We start from the raw sequence: 19,641 nt of genomic DNA, 5'->3' as shown, positions 1-19,641 counted from the left end.
CTATTGCTTATGATGTTTTTGCTGCAGTCTTCTTTTACTGATGTTTTGACAGTAGTATGCATTTGATACTGTGTTTCCTTTTCAGTTGACTATTTGTTACTTTCTGACTTTGTATATCAGTTTTAAGTTGACGATTCATGGTAAAGCATATTAGAAACTGCCTCATGTAAAGTTAATTGGATGATTTTTTCTATAAACACCAAGATCTGAGATTAAAATGTAATGTCTATATAGATTGGAAACAAAAATTACTCAACCTTTTAATGTAAAATTCATCCGCAATAAGAAACATCAAAGAAAGAAAATCTAATCTTATGGGGATAATCGGGTTGGGGAATAATAATGTTGATGACCAAAATAGACAATATAACAAGAAATATAGCTATTATATTATTAAGAAGACAATGCACCTCCTTTTAACAACTATGTGAACGAAATCACCTTTCATCTTTGAGAAGAATGATCTCACTAGGAAGTAAATTTCCATTTATAGTTTTATTCAGAAAACATGTCTAATTATATTAGATTTGAGTTTATTTTTTACCTTTTTAGTTTTTAGTGTTACGACATGTGTGAAGAAATTGGATATTGTATATTAATTGGCTAAAAACAATTACACAAACTATAATATAGTAACTGTATCCTTTAACAAAATAAAGTAACATGTTTTTCTATTCTATTGTTCAAAATAACTCTAGGCATACGTTAAAAACAATGAGATCAACTTTAGAAACAAAGTTTTAATTCCATCACCATTCAATTTGATGAATACAGACAATTTGCGATTGAAAGACAATTGAGCTAAGCCTTTTATTAAAAAAAAAAGGAAGAAGACAATTGAGCTATATCAGTAGAGTAAAAACCACATTGTCAAAAACTTTTTCCCTTTATAAAGATGATATTTGTAAATAAGTTTTTTAAAAAGAATGTAATTGAGAGATGTATAATTTATATTACATGTGTGAAGAAAATATGATTGAAGAGTTATATTTAGTTTGGTTCAGTGTATTGACTGGAAATTTTAGTTTTTATCATACTGTTTGTAATCGCTAGATTAACATAATCACCAAATTAATACAACAAATATTCCTTCAAGTTATCTTATATAATTAAAAGTAGTATAAAATATATAGTATAAAAATGGTCTTAAACATATTGGTTTACAACAAAGAGAAGTTCATCAAATTAATAAAGAAAAATTCATTAAGTCAATATATAACAAAGCAACACTTTAAGTCTTTAAACTATCGCTATCTCCTTCTTTATGTAAACTTTTAAATTTTTTTTGTTGATTATTATGTACAATTATTTTGTCTAATGGTATACCAAGTTGCCCTTAGAAATTTCCTTTCTAGACTGTTACCAATGGAAGAGAATCATAGTAAATAGCCAAACAATTTATAGCTCCCACACATTACAAAAAAATATCCTAATAATTAACTTAGTAGTATTTTCCATTAAATACCACTACCATGCCAAATTAAGATGAATGTCTAATTAACATGCATTCCACACGACTATGTAAATCAAAACCTCAAAGGCGATAAACAACAACTCTTACACAATGCAAGATCAACCACTATTAAATCTCGAAACACTCCCTCAAGACGTTCAAGGATATTTATCTATAGAGTTCCACAACCGTCAAGATCCACCATATACGACATGTCATGCAATTATCTCCAACACTAACTGAAGCTGCTAAAAACATCCGTATTTACAAAAAAAAAAAACTAAGACTCAAACAATTGACCATCTATCCACTTGCATCTTTTATAAGATATAACGATCTCATGACCAAATGTTCATCAGGTAGATTTTGAAAGAAAAATATTGATGTTGGCCTCCATCATCTACAAGCATCATCAGAAAGTTTATATTTAGATGCATTTTAGCTATACGTTATAAGAGCACGTCCAACGCATGATTTAAGGGGGTCCTTAGCCATAATCTCTTCCATTTGCCGATTAAAAAACTATTAAAATAACCCCTAAAGCTAAGGATTAATCCTAAGTTAAGGATAGTCCGCCCGGGTCCGTAATGCGCTGGCAGGTTCTGATTGGCTGAGAGGGCGGTGGTGTTTCGTGTGGGAAGAGAAAGAAAGATGCGTCGTCTTTCACTTTGTCGAGGCAAGAAAAAAAAACCCGAGACGCGACGAAGAGGCGATAGAGCGGCGATAGAGAGGCGAGTCACGACCGGCCTTTTGGAAGGTAATCCGACCTCTCATTCTTTTTGATTTCGTTCAGTGGTTGTTTCTTATCAATTTCATCGGTTTAAAGGGTTCGATTGTGGCGTTAAACCGATTTAGGGTTTGAAAATATTTTGGAGATTTCAATCGAATTAGGGTTTTCGTCGGGGGTTTCTATTTTCTTCTTCTGTTGGTGATGGTTTGATGTTGTCGAGGCGATTAGAGGTTGGGGATTGAGAAAACCCTAATTGTTCAAATCGAATTAGGGTTTTCTTTAAAAGTTTGGTTCTTTCTTATTTTCGTCTGGATTTATTATGATTTAGGGGTTTGTCGTGGGTTAAGAATCGACTAATAATGGTTTTTCTTTTCAAATTATTTCGTTGCAGGTACTGATATGGAGGAAGAACTCCGAGATATGAAAGCACACAAAGCGTACATCAGCCAGGTTGATTTCGTTGCAAATGCGCAACAGGGCATTCCCCAACTGTGCCCCTGTGGATCAATCATGAAGAGGACCGTAGATGAAGTTGATACATATGACTACCTCCCCGGGAAAAGGTTCTTCATTTGCAAAGATTTCGAGGTTAGTATTGATTCTCTATCTATGTTGATTATGTTGATTATGTTACTAAGATATTTGTTTGCTGTCTAATTAGTTTCCCTTTATTTGTTTGGCAGAATGACGGTCTTCATTTCAGGCAACCATGGGTCATGGCTGTGGAAGAAGAGGTCGAGAGGCTCAAACAACGCGTTCACGATCATGACAAGTTTCTGAGAGAGTGTGAAGCACTTAAGGTATGTTTATGCTCTCAGTAAAGATACTTGTTTGTTGTAGATTTGTAACTCATTGTTTCTTTCTTTACTTTGAAATGCAGTCACAGGTTAGAAGGTTGGGAGAGCGGGTGGCTGATCTTGAGCGACTCCACTGAGGTTAGTAACCATTCTTCTTTCCCTAACAAAACTATAGTCGCTTAGTTAGAACTTATTAGTTTGATAGAAACGGATAGGAGTGTCGGTTAATGGTTTAGTTTGTAAACTTCATTGCATTAACCAACCATTAAATTCACCTAACTGCATTTTGCTAAGTAACTTCAATAAATTCCCCTTAGCTGTTGTGATAAGATAGTTTTCTACTAGTACTGAATGTAGAATCCATTACTTAATCTTCCAAGTTTCTACTAGTGATTCATTCACAAGTAGAAACAAATCCTTTTAGAAACTTTTAAATGGCTAGCTCCTATAGTTTTGTTAACCTCTTAGCGAGCCAGGTTCAGTTGATCTAGAGTCGAACGACTCCCCTGTGTTTAGTACCCAATCTCCACAAGAGTCTAGTGTGAAAGAAAGGAGAAAGTGGTCTGTGAAGGAGGATTTAATTGTCAGTAACGAACAGAAAGGTGCTGCCTTTTGGAAGAGAATTGTGAGTAACTACAACTCCAGTCCTCTTCTGCTCGGGACAGTGCCTAGAGAAATAGGGCAATGCAAGCAAAGATGGGCTAGAATCAATGATTTGGTCTGTAAGTTCTGTGGCTGCTACGACATGGCACTGAGGGAGCAGAGAAGCGGGCAAAATGAAAACGACGTCATGAAGGCAGCCTTGGATATCTTCAACAGCGACCAGAACATGAAGTTCACCTTAGAACACGCGTGGAGGGAGCTTAGGCATGATGTTAAGTGGTGCTCCACTTATATGGAGAAGGACAAGGATAAGCGGAAGGCTCCTGAAGTGCCTGTGCCAGAGCCAGAAGATAGACCAGTTGGTGTCAAGGCTGCTAAGGCCGCGGGTAAGAGGCAAAAAACTAGAAAAGATGAGGAGTTCTCGCAGCTAGAAGGACTTATGGAGATGAAAAAGCAAATCTCAAGGCAAAGTTTGCTGGAGAGGTTGCTCGCAAAGCCGGAGCCCCTCGATGAGATGGAATCAGCTCTCAAAAATAAACTGTTGTCTGAATTGTTGTCATGAGTGATGGTTTGTTTAGCTTTTGCTTGCATTATAGTTTTGATAGCATTGTTTACTTTGTTGTGATATGAACTGTTGACTGATATGAAATGCTTTGTTTCAGGTGGAGTACAAGAGACGAGGTCACGGGTTGTCAAGAGTACAAGAGAAGAGGTCACGGGTTGTCTACTAGTTTCACGGGTTCATGTATGTTTTTCCTTGCGGATGTGAACCAAGACAAGAGGTTCACGGGTGTTGTCTTTATATCTTCAAGTGTTGTCTTTATAACTTAGTGTCTGTATGTTTTTCCTTTCATGTCTGAACTTGAACCATCTATGTATCAAACTACTATTATGAAATGCAGTTCCTCTTCTTCTTGTTGATCGCATCAATTTGTCAAACACAAAAGACCATAAGTTAACAAGCATCAATATACAACAAGTTGACGCAACCAAGAAGCAAGTTAATCCCAAGTTGATCGCATCAAGTTGACGCAACCAAGAAGCAACAAGCAAGTAACAAGCATCAATATACAACAAGTTAATCCCTTAACTTAAACATGTTTGATTAGATTTTTTTTTTTTAAAAAGTCCAAAACTCAAACACAAAAGTTTCATGATCGTAAAAAATGAACGCAGTGGATATACTCAGTGTGATATATCAGAGTTTGAAGAAGGCGAATCGAGTAGAACTTCAGAGGTGGATATGTCATATGCTCGCAAGCCTTCAAATCTCCGTGCTATGCTTGAAATTCGTAGCCAAGTTCGTGACCAACATATACATGAACAACTTAAATTTGATTTGATTCAAAATATTTGGAACAAATTTGGTAATGATGAAAATGTTTAATTGTTGTATGTTTTTTTTTTTGTGTTTCAATAAAAATAACATTTTCAAATTTTCTTGTTTAAATTTTTTTTTTTTCATGGATTCCAAAACGGATAACACCATTGGACCAACATTTATGATTAGAGTCTTTAACTATTCAAAAAAAAAAAATATTAAATTAATGCTAAGGACTCCAATGGTGGATAACACCATTGGAGATGCTCTAACCATGCTATGCAGGGAAGAAAACGATGTCGGAGAAGTATACATTGATTAAATTGGTTGGAACTTCAAAGTGAGACCATAATTTGGGTGATTAATGTTGGAATAACAATAAAAAAATATTGCATGGAGTATGAGTTTAAAAAACTCAGTTGATAGTCCACCGTTCTACAAGCAACAAAAGCTACAATTTTTTTTTTTTGGTTTTACCACAGTGTCCGGCGATCGAGGTCAACCGACTATTCTGTGTGTCCCAGAAGTGCAATGTTAAATTCTGGTGGCCAACGGTGATCGAACTGCGGGTTCACCGTATTGGAGTTATCCCTCAAATGCCACTAGCCCAAAGCCTAAAAAAAAAAAAGCTACAATTTTCTGCCACCCAAAAAAACATTAGCCACTGCTATTTGTACAAGTAAATCAATAAATTAGTATTTCATTTGAAACATGTTTATTCATTATCTATATCAATATTGTAGTTTTAAAATGCAACAACTATTATGTAGATTTATGTGTCTCGCAATTAAAGTAAATTATCACTCTTCTACGATAACAATTCATATGTTATCTCTACCATATAAACTTCCTAATGTCATACATCAAAAAAATTCAACTTGCATCAGTCAGTCGCATCCCACTATTTGAATACGTACCCATCAATACCAATAGCAAAAAAAACATAAGAATCTCCATTCTAAATTATACAACAAAGTCAGCAAAAACATTTATAAATTTAAATAACAAAAATGTCAAATAATCTGCGGACATACCACTAGTATATATATATATATATATAAAGTAGAGTTACTCTCTCCTTTCATGACATGTGTAAGGGAGGTTTAGTGACATGTGTCTTTATGTAATATTTCATTTTACATTTGAAATCTTTCATCTTTAGTCCCTGCAATTTGAGCCAATACTTTCCAATTGTGCATTTATTTTTAAAAATTAAACTTTTGTTTTTCTAGTTTGTCCCATTAAAAACAAATACATTGGAAACGTATCACGACATAAAATCACATGTTTACTCTTTTCTTTATACTTGTGTAGGGCCGATTGAGCAGGGAAGATAAGTTGTGTGATCGCCCCAGGCCCAAACGTGTCCCTCGTATATTAATAGTTAAGGGTCTAAATTTTTTATAAATATAATAAATAAATTTGAAAAAATCTAAAATTATTTAATATGTATATAGTTTTATTTTCATCACAAAATATACAAAACATCACTGATTAAATTTTAAAAATATTTAAAACATTAGCTGAATATAAATTTTAGAGGGTAAAAAAAAATTGTTGCCGTAAGACTCATAACAATATTAAACCGGCCATACATTTGTGTACTGTACGCAACATATTGGTTTTGCTCAAACATCTGCAAAACATTAAAAAACTTGAATGCAATGTAAAATGTGAAATAAACAACAGTTGTAAGTTGTTACACTTGCATATGTCGAATGAAATACTAAATATCTTGTATAAATATGTTCATGCCTTTTATTTATTCACAATTTCATCTAATATATAAAATTATTTCAATATTACTGAACTAATATAAATATGTTGTGCTGAAATATTTTGGACCATTTCATACGTATCTATTTTAGTTATGATTTGTTATCGGTGGCAGAACCATAAACATTTTGTACTGGATCAAAAAAATTTAGTCAGGATAAATTTTTATTTTTAGTGGTACAATTTTTATTAAATAAAAACAAGTATTTTACAAATTTAATAAGTAAACACAAATATTTTTCAAAAAAGTGGATCAGCTGACCCCGCTCCTTCCCAATTGCCCCTGCCCCTGTTTGTTGCCTTGCTTCGTTTATAATTTTTAAAATTATGAACTCATCAATCCATTTTTAAATAAGAAAACAACATATATAATTTGCTTTTGTATCCGGATAAATTCTACACTGAAGCAATATAACTAATATAATGCTAAATTTGATTTGCTTCTTTGTAAAAAAAAACTAAATTTGATTATCCCCCTAAACTAAGGGGAGAAAAACGCTACTGCTACACCACACGCTTGGCTTAAAGCATGTAGGTTAGTATATTAGTTTTATTATGAAATTGTCCTTTGAATATTCTCATTTACGATGTAATAAACCCAGCATGATTGCACGCCATGTTTGATACTCCCTCTGTTCAAAATTAAATGACGTTTTAGAACTATTCTTTTATTCCAATATATTTGACGTTTTCTAAAAAATTAGGTAAAATATAGCTATAATGATTTTATTTACCCTTTATATTATTTTTTTAGTTAACAAATTTAGCTAGTTTGCTCTTTGCATTAATTAGTGAACGAGTATAGTAAAGGAATTGTGTAACTTTTTTGTTTTGTGTGAAGAAGTGTAAAATGTCTCTGTTTAGGATAGTAAAGGAATTGTGTAACTATTATATGAGAATATCACACTCAATTTAATTAGAAGTGTAGAACGTCTTTTATGAGATCTCATATAATAGTTCAGTATATAATTATAATTAAACTAAATTGAGAAGTCGTACCGCGACTACGTACGACGTACAACGAGCAGGGAAGAACGCTATCTACGGCCGCGTAACGATGCATCATATTTATTCGACCGCGTATATGTTTCTTATTGAAGAAACATTAAATTTGTAATGGGTCTATGATCAGCTTCCCCAACCATAAGTCCCTACTCTACTTAGTTTATGAGTTTTGTAATTATTAAACGATACGTGGAGATGTAGATGTTTCTTCAATATGAAAAAGTCACATATCCGCTAAGCAAAAAAACAAAAGTCACATATCCTTTTACAAAAAAAATTAAGGAGGCCACACAGTCACATATCCTTTTACAAAAAAAATTAAGGAGGCCACACAACCTTGATAAGACAAATACCACTGAACTCTGTTTTGATCATAAGTTTATTGATCTGATCTGATTTTGACTGTCTCAAATTCAAACTTAATTTTGCGTCAAAGTGTGTGTAGTTGTATATATATAGTGTTCGTGCGGTGCTGCTTTTTAAGGGAAAATTAGGTTTATGTTTTCTTTATCGATTATAACATGATCACATATTAGTTTAGATTTCAAGAACCTATTTATAAAAGTTAGAATTCTAATTCTTTAACTGATAAAAAAAGTCGTGATTTACACAATATCTGGTGTATCAAACTGTTATCCATGGTGGGACATAAATGATTGTAGGAGATGGATTACATCCTTCCACAAGGTCCATCGAATAACAGGTCTTAATCCAGCAAGTTGGATTAGTTTGGTCGGTTCGGCGGCTAAACACGACAGCTCGATCTTAGAGTACTTTTAGCCGGTCGACTAAGCCGACCAAAAGTACCCGGCTTGAAGGGAATTCTGTCGAGGCCCGTGTACTCGGCCTTTCGCATCAAGGCCCAAAGAGGCACGAAGTTAGGGCATCAAGGGCATGAGACCTATAAAAAGGGGAGAGGGAGCAACGAACAGAGGACTTTTGGATTTTTACACACTAAGCGGCTAGATCTAGGGTTTTAGCGATTTCTCTGATCTTGTTGCTCTCTCGCTTTCCTGTCACTCTTGTAACCCTTCAGTTCAATCTAATAAAACGCCTTTGGTCATCCCATATCTGACTTCTAGTCGACTGAATCCCGTTCAAACAATTGGCGCCCACAGTGGGGCTGACTAAAGTAACGTTCTAGATCTACATGGCTCAAGACGACGCCACCTTCGGCACTCCAGGTGGAGAACCAACCCCTATGCCTGAAGCCGCACCACCCATCACCGCAGATTTCATGAGGTCTATCATGGCTCGACTCGCTCATCAAGACGAAGTCCAAAAGACGACCAACGATCAACTAGCTGCTTTGGTTGCGGTACTCACAGCTCTTGACGGCCAAACGAGCCGTCCCCAGCAGATATGCCGTCGCCTCTTCAACACCAACCCTACGGCCACCGGAGTCGACCACGTCTCAGACGACTCAGAGCCTAATGAAACCCTTCTCGCCGACAACCCCCCAGTAGGCTCAGATCTTGCAACCTTACCCGAGATCGCCGAGCTCAAACTCAGTTTCCAACAAATGAGCGAGAAGATCCATCAGGCAACCAGCGCGGCCCCGCAAATCGAGAGCATGCTCGCCGCAACCTCGCGCACCCCTTTCACTAGCGCGTTGACTAGTGTGCAACTCAGAAAGATAGAGAAGCTGCGCCTACCCGAGTATAAACCCGACGGAGACCCGGTGGAACACATGACAGCTTTCAACATCGCGATGGCGCGAGCTTGACTCTCCGACGAAGAAAGGGACGCAGGCTACTGCCAACTGTTTGTCGAAACTCTCCATGAGCAAGCCCTAACCTGGTTCTCCCAGCTAGAGGAAAGCTCAATCGGGAGCTTCCGCGACTTGTCAGCAGCTTTCCTCAAGACTTACATTATGTTCACCAAGTGCAGCGCTACCGCCTCTAGCTTGTGGAACCCTAACCAAACCAAAGACCAAAGCCTCCGCGACTACATGGAGAAGTTCAAAGCTGTAGTCTCGAGGATTGACATCCCAGATGGTATCGCCATCGACGCCATGCGGAACACATTGTGGGTTCGCTCTAAGTTCCGAGAAGACTTATACCAAAACCCGACTAAGTCACTCCAAGACGCCATCGCGCGCTCTGATAACTTCATCCGAATGGAAGAAGATACTAATGCAATTCTCAACAAGATGAACGAACCCAAAGCTGCAGCGGGAAAAAACACCAACACGCGACAAGAACCGTGCCAGCATGCCCCAAGCGACAAAAACGGCCGCAAAGACGGATACATGTACGTCGTCAATGAGAACAACGTGCCGGTTTCAACTCTCGTAGTCCGCGGAGAAGGTTGGAACAAGTGGGTAAGGGAGCTCGATTTATCTGACAAACCAGCCGATGTTGTTTGCGCGACCCAGGCTACAACAACAGCAGGTTCAGCGGCAGGCCCTTCCAGAACTGTCGATCTCACCAAACACTGCAAATATCGTGATGTCAAAGAGCACGATACGATAGAGTGCAAGTCACTCTATGCGCACTACCTCTCATCTCTAGCAAGTGGCAACTTCAAATTCGAACCTCTGAAAGCTAAGCCGAAGAATGGCAAGAGCTGGAGCAAGAATAAAGAAAGGAGAGCCCAGCGCAAAGCTACAGGCAAAGGTCGACATGGCGAAACTCAACAATGAGATGACGAGGAGGATGCTCCGAGGGGTAGCGGCAAAGGGGACTCTTCTGCCGACGAGGAGCAACCAACTAACCGCAGGCGCATTGAGGTTATACTCTCTCGGAAAACCTCATCGTCGGACGACGAGAACGACTACACACCTGTACTCGAAGATTTGAGAGATGTTCTGTAACGAAAGTTCGAGTCTGAAGATAGTAACAGCTTCGCGCGCGATGATCTCCGAACAGCGTTGGATGCACGGAAGTCCCGGCGTATCTCAACAAGTGACCCCGATCACAAAGGGCGCCCAAACGCTGACCTTCGAGATAAACTCAATGCAGGTGCATGCGATCTTCGCATCCATCTCAATCGTTTGAAATCCACTGACCTCCGAAGGCGTCTGGAGCAAACTAAAAAGTCAAGCAACGACACTCCGTCGTCGAAAAACGACGATAATGCAACCGATTTACGCGCCTTCTTGGACTCCAATCAAGTGAAAACGAGGCAGCACCTAAACGTCATTATGGGCGGTTCTCCTCCTTGCGGCAATTATGTTCGCTCCGTCAAGGATTACCGTCAACAGGTCGCGACTTCGCAGAAGTGGCCAACTAGGCCGCCAAATCACCCTCCGATAACTTTTTCGCCGGATGACGCTGAGGGGATTCACGTACCCCACAACGATCCTCTTCTCGTCGTCCTTGGAATTGGTGAGTACGACGTCACCAAGGTGCTCGTTGATACAGGAAGCTCTGTCGACCTCATCTTCCGAAGAACTCTACAGAAGATGGAGTCGATCTTGGCGACATAAAACCGTCCTCCAGAACATTAACCGGTTTCAACGGATCCTCCGAAACAATACTGGAAACAATCCGCCTCCCGGTACGCGCATGTGGAGTCACTCGAACTTTCAAGTTTGCCGTTGTAAGCACGAAGGCTCCTTACCACGCTATAATCGGAACCCCCTGGATACACTCGATGCATGTCATTCCATCTACTTATCACCAATGTGTAAAGTTCCCCGGTACAGATGGAAAAATCAAAACATTGCGAGGAGATCAAAAAGCCGCTAGGGAACTCCTAGTCGCCACAGTCAAACTACAACGATCGTCCCTATCCGTTAACTCCGTTTCTCCTCCAACCTCTAAAGTCTGCTCCCAGGAAGGCAAAGTTCTCGAATTACCTATTGACGATACCGATCCAAGCTGGACCGCAAGAATTGGTGCATATCTATCTGAGGATATGCAGCAGTCAGTTCTCAACTTCCTCAAGAAGAACGTGTCCACGTTCGCGTGGTCTATGTCGGACATGAAAGGAATTGATCCGGCTATAACGACTCATGAACTGAACCTCGACCCAACATTCAAGCCCATCCGGCAGAAGCGACGCAAGCTCGGTCCCGACAGGTCAAAGGCTGTAAACGAATAGGTCGACCGGTTACTCGGCGCCGGCTCAATTGCTGAGGTGTGCTACCCCGAGTGGCTAGCAAATCCGGTAGTCGTTAAGAAGAAGAACGGGAAGTGGCGCGTCTGCGTCGACTTCACCGACTTAAATAAAGCCTGCCCAAAGGACAACTATCCTCTTCCCAACATCGACCGTTTAGTCGAGCCCACAGCTGGAAACGAGATGCTTACCTTCATGGATGCTTTCTCAGGGTACAACCAAATCATGATGCACCTCGACGATCGCGAAAAGATGGCCTTTATCACAGATAGAGGAACCTATTGCTATAAGGTCATGCCATTCGGCTTGAAGAACGCAGGAGGAACCTATCAACGGCTTGTGAACAAAATATTCGCATATAAGCTAGGCGTCACCATGGAAGTATACATCGATGACATGCTCGTCAAGTCACTACATGCCGCTGATCACCTCCGTTATTTGCAAGATTGCTTCGAAACAAATACGGCATGAAACTGAACCCAGCAAAGTGCACGTTCGGGGTTTCCTCAGGCGAGTTCCTTGGCTACATAGTCACGCAGCGGGGAATCAAAGCCAACCCTAAGCAGATCTCCGCGGTCCTGAACCTCCCAAGCCCAAAAAACAATAGAGAAGTTCAACGGCTTACGGGTAGGATAGCCGCACTCAATCGGTTCATCTCTAGATCCACCGACCAATGCTTGCCGTTCTACGATCTCCTACGAGGTAACAAGAGGTTTACCTAGGATGAGAAATGCGAAGAGGCATTTACTCAACTCAAGCATTATTTGACAACACCACCCGTACTCGCCAAGCTAGATGGTGGTGACGTTCTATCTCTTTACGTCGCGGTGTCGCAAGCAGCAGTCAGCAGCGTTCTGATAAAAGAGGACCGTGGCGAGCAAAAGCCAATCTTCTACACAAGCAGGCGCATGACTGGACCAGAAACGCGATACCCAACTCTGGAGAAGATGGCACTAGCAGTCGTCGAAGCGGGGAGAAAGGTTCGCCCATACTTTCAGTCACATTCAGTGGAAGTATTAACCGACCAGCCCCTCCGAAAGATACTCCAAAATACCAACAGGTCCGGAAGACTAACGAAGTGGGCTATCGAACTCGATGAGCTTGATATAACTTACAAGAACCGAACCGCGGCAAAATCTCAGGTTCTTGCAGACTTCTTAGTCGAATTGGACCCAGAGTTGGAGCAAGACCTCACACTCCCAAATCCAAACTGGATACTGCATGTCAACGGATCTTCGACTAACAAGGGCGCAGGTGCCGGAGTCCAACTACAATCCCCGACTGGAGAACTGATCAGACAGTCTTTTAGCTTCGGCTTTCCAGCTTCGAACAACGAAGCAGAATACGAATCTTTGATCGCCGGACTCCGCTTAGTAAAAGTTGTCAAGGCTAAACGCCTATGCGCCTATTGCGACTCGCAGGTAGTCGCCAGTCAGTTTAGCGGCGACTACGACGCCCGCAATGATAGGATGGACGCTTACCTCAAGATAGTACAAAGCTTAGCCGCAGAGTTTGAATTCTTCGAACTCGTCAAAGTTCCCAGAGGAGAAAACGTCTGTGCCGACGCACTCGCAGCCCTTGGAAGCAAGCTTCGGGATCAGGTTAAACGAACCATCCCAATACACCGCATTGAGAAGCCGAGCATCAATATCTCGATGGACCAAACCACCATCATAGCCCCAGTCACCGAAACCGACATGCCCTATACTGATGGATTCGGCCCTGATTGGAGAACTGAGTTCATTGACTATCTCTCAAAGGGAGAACTTCCAACCGAGAAATGGGCAGCCCGCCGACTAAAAACACGTAGTGCCTCTTATGTCGTCCTAGACGACGAACTCCATCGATGGACTGCGAATAAAGTAGTCCTCAAATGTATCCATGGTGATGAAACAGTCAGGGTTATGGCCGAAACGCATGAAGGCGCCAGAGGAAATCATTCGGGCAGACGAGCATTAGCGATTAAAGTGAGAAGCCTAGGCTTCTTTTGGCCGACGATGAACGCAGATTGCGAGTCCTATGCTAGAAGCTGCGACAAATGCCAACGGCACGCACCAAGCATCCATTGTCCGACTGAAATGTTACGAACGACGACAGCGCCATACCCATTTATGCGGTGGGCAATGGACATCATAGGACCCCTTCACTGATTACTTCAAAAAATGGATCGAAGCCGAAGCCGAAGCCTATGCTCAAGTCACAGAGAAAGAAGTCTGTGGCTTCGTCTGGAAAAACATTATCTGCCGCCACGGTCTACCTTATGAAATCGTTACTGATAATGGATCACAGTTCATGTCAGGCAACTTCAAGGAGTTCTGCAGCAAATGGAACATCAGACTAAGCCCTTCCACCCCTCGTTACCCACAAGGAAACAGCCAAGCGGAATCCTCCAACAAGCTCATCATCGACGGCATTAAGAAACGTTTAGACCTGAAAAAAGGTCATTGGGCCGACGAACTCGACGGAGTCCTATGGAGCCACCGCACAACGCCAAGAGGGTCAACTGAATCGACCCCTTTCTCTCTTGCATACGGCGTCGAGGCTATGGCTCCCGCAGAAGTTAACGTTTCAAGCCTCCGACGTTCAAAAATTCCCCAGTACGTCGAACTCAACAAGGAGATGCTACTTGATGCCCTCGACGAAGTTGAAGAACGACGGGACCAAGCTCTGTTACGAATCCAAAACTATCAACATCAGATAGAGAGTTACTACAACAGAAAGGTCCGAGCCCGACCCCTTGAATTTGGTGACCTTGTCATGCGCAAAGTGTTCGAGAACACTAAGGAGCTGAACACCGGCAAACTCGGCGCTTGGTGAGAAGGACCATACAAAATCATCAAAGTTGTGAAACCAGGCGTCTACCGACTTCAAACGCCCCGCAGAGAAGAAGTGCCTCGAGCATGGAACTCAATGCATATATGACGTTTTTACTCGTAGGGACATCATCTAAAAAAAAAACCGAGTAGATGCACCTTCGCGGTCACTTCTACTCAACCGAGTGAATGCGTCTCTAACGACCACTTTTACTCGGGAAAAGCAAACTACGAATAGCTTGATCATCAACCGAGGTTGTAGACAGCCTTAACCGGTCCAGCTGTAACAAAACCAAAGTCAACATCTTGTTCTTTGTTTCGACCTCAATCGAGTAAATACTGATTATCGAACCCAAAGGCTCCCGTATCCCCAGCAGGGGGTACGCGGACACTCACGTTCCATTTCCTAGTTATGTCCTGATCAGACACTTAGCTTAAGAACCCAACGGTTATGGGTCACCTATGCCTAAAGAGCATTGACCGACCAAACGGAGTGAATCTTTAACCTTTTCTCGACTAGCGTGTAACGGATTAGCAACCTAATTACTCGATTGTCATTGAGTAAACGGACGAAAGAACCTTCCACTCTTAGATTCAGTTTCTTGTTTTCGAAATAGAATGACGCACCTAGACGTTATCTCAATCGAAACGCGACAAGAGCTGAACAAAGTCCTTAGCGATTTGTTTCGTTATCTATTTGCAAAACCTAAAGATCAGGAATCTATTGTTTCTAAGCGAATATATCGCGAGACTCTAAAGATAACTGACATTTACTTAAACAAGTTGCAAGTACAAATAAGGAACACAACAAATTTAAAGTCTGCTTAAAACAGCGACTTACCGACAAAACGAAAGTGTATCTAGCCGTACAACAACATGGTCTATCAAAACCACAAACACAAAGGGTACAAAGAAAATAACAAAATCAAAGCGTCAAGGCGCAGAATCTTGATCGTCCTCCTCTAGCGTTCCAAGAGCAGGAGGACCAACTGGATCTTCAGTGGCGGCAGCGGCCGGGTCTTCCACTCGAGCAGGAACGGGGACAAGGAAATCCGCAGCAGGAGTTTTTGAACGTCTCTATCCCCAATTTCGTTGGCTGTCTCTTCCTCAACAGGCTGCGGCGGCGACGTCTCTTCGACTCTGTCATCTTCCTCCTCTTTGTCTTCTCGTCCTTCGGAGGAAAAATCCGAGACGAGGACAGGATCCTCGATGCCCACGTTCTTGGTCTCTTCCTCTTGAATCGGAGCATCGTCTGTCTCGAGGTTGTCCCTTCCTGGGACCTCCTCCAGGCCCTCGTCCTCCGGACGTTCATCAAAACCACCCCCCCTCTGGAACCTCGACGTGCTCAGCGGTGACGTCGACCAATGGCTCTTATGTTGGCTCCTCAGTAATTTCGAGCGAGGTAATAAGCTGAGAAGCCGCCTCCGGTCTGATCAAATTTACGTTCGATCCATAAGGATCAAACGACGCTCTAAACCTGTCCTCGACGAAGCGGGAAGGGAATCCCAGCGGGGAAAGAGTGAGGTCGCTATCAGATAGCAGACCTGCACAAAGTTTCGTAGCCTCCGCCTCATAGAGTTTCTCCTGCTCAGCAAAGACATCGATCATTTCTTGTGGGATCTCCGTCCCGCTTGCCCTTATCATCTCGAGGCACTTCTTTGTCCCCGAAGCTTGACCGTACAGGTTCTTCGCTTTCCCAAAGGCGTCCAAGCGAGTAAAATGGTCGCGAACGCGACCAAAACAGCGATTTGCCATCTCAATCATAGCAGCTTCGACCCTTTCCCTTTTGCGAGTAACCTCCAAACCCCGGGAGTCCCTCAAGCGTTGCCTCTCTCTGATCAATTTCTCTACTGCAGCGTCCCTCTCTTCGAGTAGCTTAGTCTTCTCCTTCTCAAGGGTCGCAGCAGCTTGCCCCAAACGAGTGTTCTCTCGGGCAAGCTCTTTCTTCGCCGCTCTGGCAGGTTTGAGCTTACCCTCCAGCTCTTGGAACTTCACTCGAAGAATTTCTTTCTCCTTCGCAACCTTCTCGTTAGCCTTCTTATGCCCCGCCCTTACTCTCTCGATGGCCTTCAACCACGCATGGGCAAGCTTCTCTGAAGATCCCAACTGGATCATCGTCTGCTTCAGAGCACTGTCGTACTTCTCAACAAGGAAGTTCATGCTCCCGTCACTCTACAGAACGACAAACATGGACCACGTGAGATGGATGAACCCAATAAATCAAAGAAGGAGATAAAAGGTGAAAGGTAGCGCAGATACCCGCGCTCTCGAGGAAGCAGCGTCAATGTATTCATTCTTGAAGTAAAGGTCTTCCAATTGCCGCATCTCCTTCGTCCCACCACGAATTTGACGCGTCAGCTCCGCGCACCTAAGGGGATTAAGGATTAAGGGAGTTGTCTCGTCGTAGGAAAACTCGACGCGATCAGGGAATTCGATCCTCCTTCTCTTCGCTACAGAACCTTCAGATAAAGATCCTTTTCTTGCAGAAGAGTCTGGAGCAGACCTCTCGGGCTCACCACCAAAACCCCCTTCTCGCGAGCTGGTTTTCCTCCTTTCCTCCGACAGGTTTTCAAGAGTGCCGCTGGCCTCCCCAACAGCGTTGACTAAGGTCGCATCAGCAGCATTCGCGTCGGAGGTAGAAGGACGGGGCTCTGCGTCAATAGACCTCTTAGTTCTCTTCTTCGGGTGACCATCTGGCGCCGCCGCGACTAAAACAGCCTCTTGCCCTTCTGCTAGGCCCTCACCTCTATCGACAGAGGAAGCTGCCCCTCCACGAGACCTTTTCCTCCCATCCTTCTTCTTTTTTGCCTTCGAACCCTCGAAAGTCGCATCGAGGGAAGCAGACTCTTCCGGAGGAGCCTCGTCGGTCGCTCCCCCCTTAGTCTTTTTGCTCTTTTTCTTCTTCTTGGGACCTGAAGAAGAAGTCTCTGCTCCGCCCCCATGATCGACTGCAATAGGCCCCCCCTCTCTGGAGGCTCCTTCTTTGGAGGCCCCTTCTCTGGAGGTTCCACCACCTTCAGAAGTGACGTCGACTCTGGAGTTAGACGGTCCCTGAGGATCGACTGTAGTCGATTTCTTTGAGAGCAGCTGCAACTTCCCTTTCAACAGGGCGCTTAGATCCGGAACTCCATCCATTTCTCTAGCTTTGTCGAGAAGTCTCTGTTGTTTGCGAGTAAACAAAGGGAGGCGCGACTTACGGGGACCGTGAACACAAGGAAGCCTCGACTCCCAATCAACTACAGAAGCAAAGAATCAACATGAAAATCGCAAAAGGAAACTCGAATAGGCCCTAAAAGCAACCATCAGGCTTACCTCTAGCGATCCTAGCTTGCTGACGACGTATCCACTCTCAACTGAGATCCGGCCAACGAAGATGACTATCCGCCGCGATCGCTTGAGCACTCTCTAAAAACTTCTCGGGGTAGGCGATTGTATTCGGGTGACGAACTGAAAATACAAGGATAAGAAGGTTTAGAGCTAACGACTAAAACAAAACTCCAACAGACGAGTCTCTACCGAGTTGCCGGTTCAATAGAACGCGGTAGTCGTCCCCCGGCGGCTCTTCGAAAGCATGTTCATCAGATTTCACGAAAAAGTACGTGTGTTGCCAATCCTGCGTCTTATTTGGATGACCGGTAAAGACGTTGTAATTCGAACGCATTTTCACCGAGAGATCCCGTTTGGCTCCGCCTTCATGAAAGTCAGCTCCTCGAAGACCCTCACACTCATCGAGATGTTCATCTCAGCTGCCATTACCATCAACATGACGGCTATTCGCAGCGACCCGTTCAAAAGCTGAGAGATGGCAGTGTCTCGGCGAAATGCATAAGACGTTACCAACCGAGGGATCGGGAACCATAGCTTCGTATGATCCCCGAAGTAGGACTCATATACGCACTGGTAACCAACCGGAGGCGACCAGGGACGCTGCTTAGCAGATGGGATGATGTAGGTAACGCCTGCGCCGCCGCTCGCCCTTAAAAGATTCCTCATGGTATGATGAGAAGCGCAGGATCCAAACACATTCCCCCACGACTGAGCCTGCGGGTCCCGTAGCAGTTCGGGTGGCAGCGGAGCCAGTTCTTCAAAGATCCCACCAGGATGATAAATAGTTGGACGACAATCTATCTGGTCGAAACGAACTCTCTCGCGAACCCGCCTCGAAGGTGTAGGGGACCGACCAGACGCATTAGCGTCGCCACATTCGGAACCAGTTACAGCATCGCTTTGGTCCCCCCCCTCTGTCCTCACTTCTGCTCGCGTCGCTGCTCCTGACTTCAACGCAACCCCCGCCTTCATCTCGAATCATCCTATGAGCATCAGCGACCAAAAGACGTTGAGATAGGGTCATGTTTTCTGTATCCCGAAGAGCATTACGATGAATCAAGTCGAAGTCGTCCAGTGGGCTGCCAGTTGCTGACGCATCTCTGATCGGACTCGGAGAAACTACGATGTCCTTCCCTTTTTCTTCTCGCGACAATCGACTTCTCGGAGGCATGTTCCTTAATGCAGGGGACGACTACAACCGTCGAACGATACCAACGAGTCTATGCAAGGAAAAACCTATCTAGAGAGAGAAGGGAGAGAAAATGGAATACCTGAATCTGCAGAGAAAAATGACGAAAGCGAAGGAGAGAAACCTATTTATAGCAAAAACGAAGGCACGTTTTCCGAGCGCAATCATTAGGTCTATGAAGGCCTAAATGGGCCTCAAAGGCCGCCTAAATGCCCAGAAACTTACTCGCGACGGTTCAGCTTCTCGCTGGAACCGGTTTTCAATCAAGTAGTCAGGCCGGAATCGATTCCTGATCTCTATTTAAACTGGTCTCCGGTTATCTATCACTCGAGTAAACTGTATCTCATCATAAAGATTGAGAGGCGAAAGCACGCATCGACGACTAAACGCTACTCGGAGCGACTAGAGACACTTATAGAACATCATGCGACTAAAAGCATGCACCGACGACTAAACGGGAAGTATTATCCCTTGCATTAGAGCCTGCTATCCAAATAAACCTGACCCAAAAATTCACTGAGACCGCCGCGCCGCTCACAAGTGAACTGGGGGGAGGGGGGGACTT

General features: G+C 43.0%; 1 protein-coding gene across 1 annotated transcript; it reads left to right on the top strand.

Annotated features, from left to right (window-relative positions):
* Positions 1 to 11,999: 11,999 nt before the first annotated feature.
* On the top strand, positions 12,000 to 14,564 carry LOC106378082. The gene is made up of 3 exons (XM_013818271.2): positions 12,000 to 12,212; positions 12,470 to 13,714; positions 13,884 to 14,564. The coding sequence occupies exons 1-3, from the start codon at positions 12,000 to 12,002 to the stop codon at positions 14,562 to 14,564; spliced, it is 2,139 nt and encodes a 712-aa protein (XP_013673725.1).
* The last annotated feature ends 5,077 nt before the right edge of the window (positions 14,565 to 19,641 follow it).

The sequence above is a fragment of the Brassica napus genome, chromosome C7 (genome assembly GCF_020379485.1).
Source record: "Brassica napus cultivar Da-Ae chromosome C7, Da-Ae, whole genome shotgun sequence".
Classification (NCBI taxonomy): Eukaryota; Viridiplantae; Streptophyta; class Magnoliopsida; order Brassicales; family Brassicaceae; genus Brassica; species Brassica napus.
The sequence above is the reverse complement of the archived record's forward strand: the minus strand, read 5'-3'. Positions and strand labels throughout refer to the sequence as shown.

Coding starts and splice junctions, on each gene's coding strand:
- LOC106378082 (XM_013818271.2), top strand. CDS start 12,000: ATGGCCTTTATCACAGATAGAGGAACCTATTGCTATAAGGTCATGCCA. Junction 12,213..12,469: donor ATTGCTTCGAAACAAATACG/GCATGAAACTGA, acceptor AGGTTTACCTAG/GATGAGAAATGCGAAGAGGC. Junction 13,715..13,883: donor GACGAGCATTAGCGATTAAA/GTGAGAAGCCTA, acceptor TGGACATCATAG/GACCCCTTCACTGATTACTT.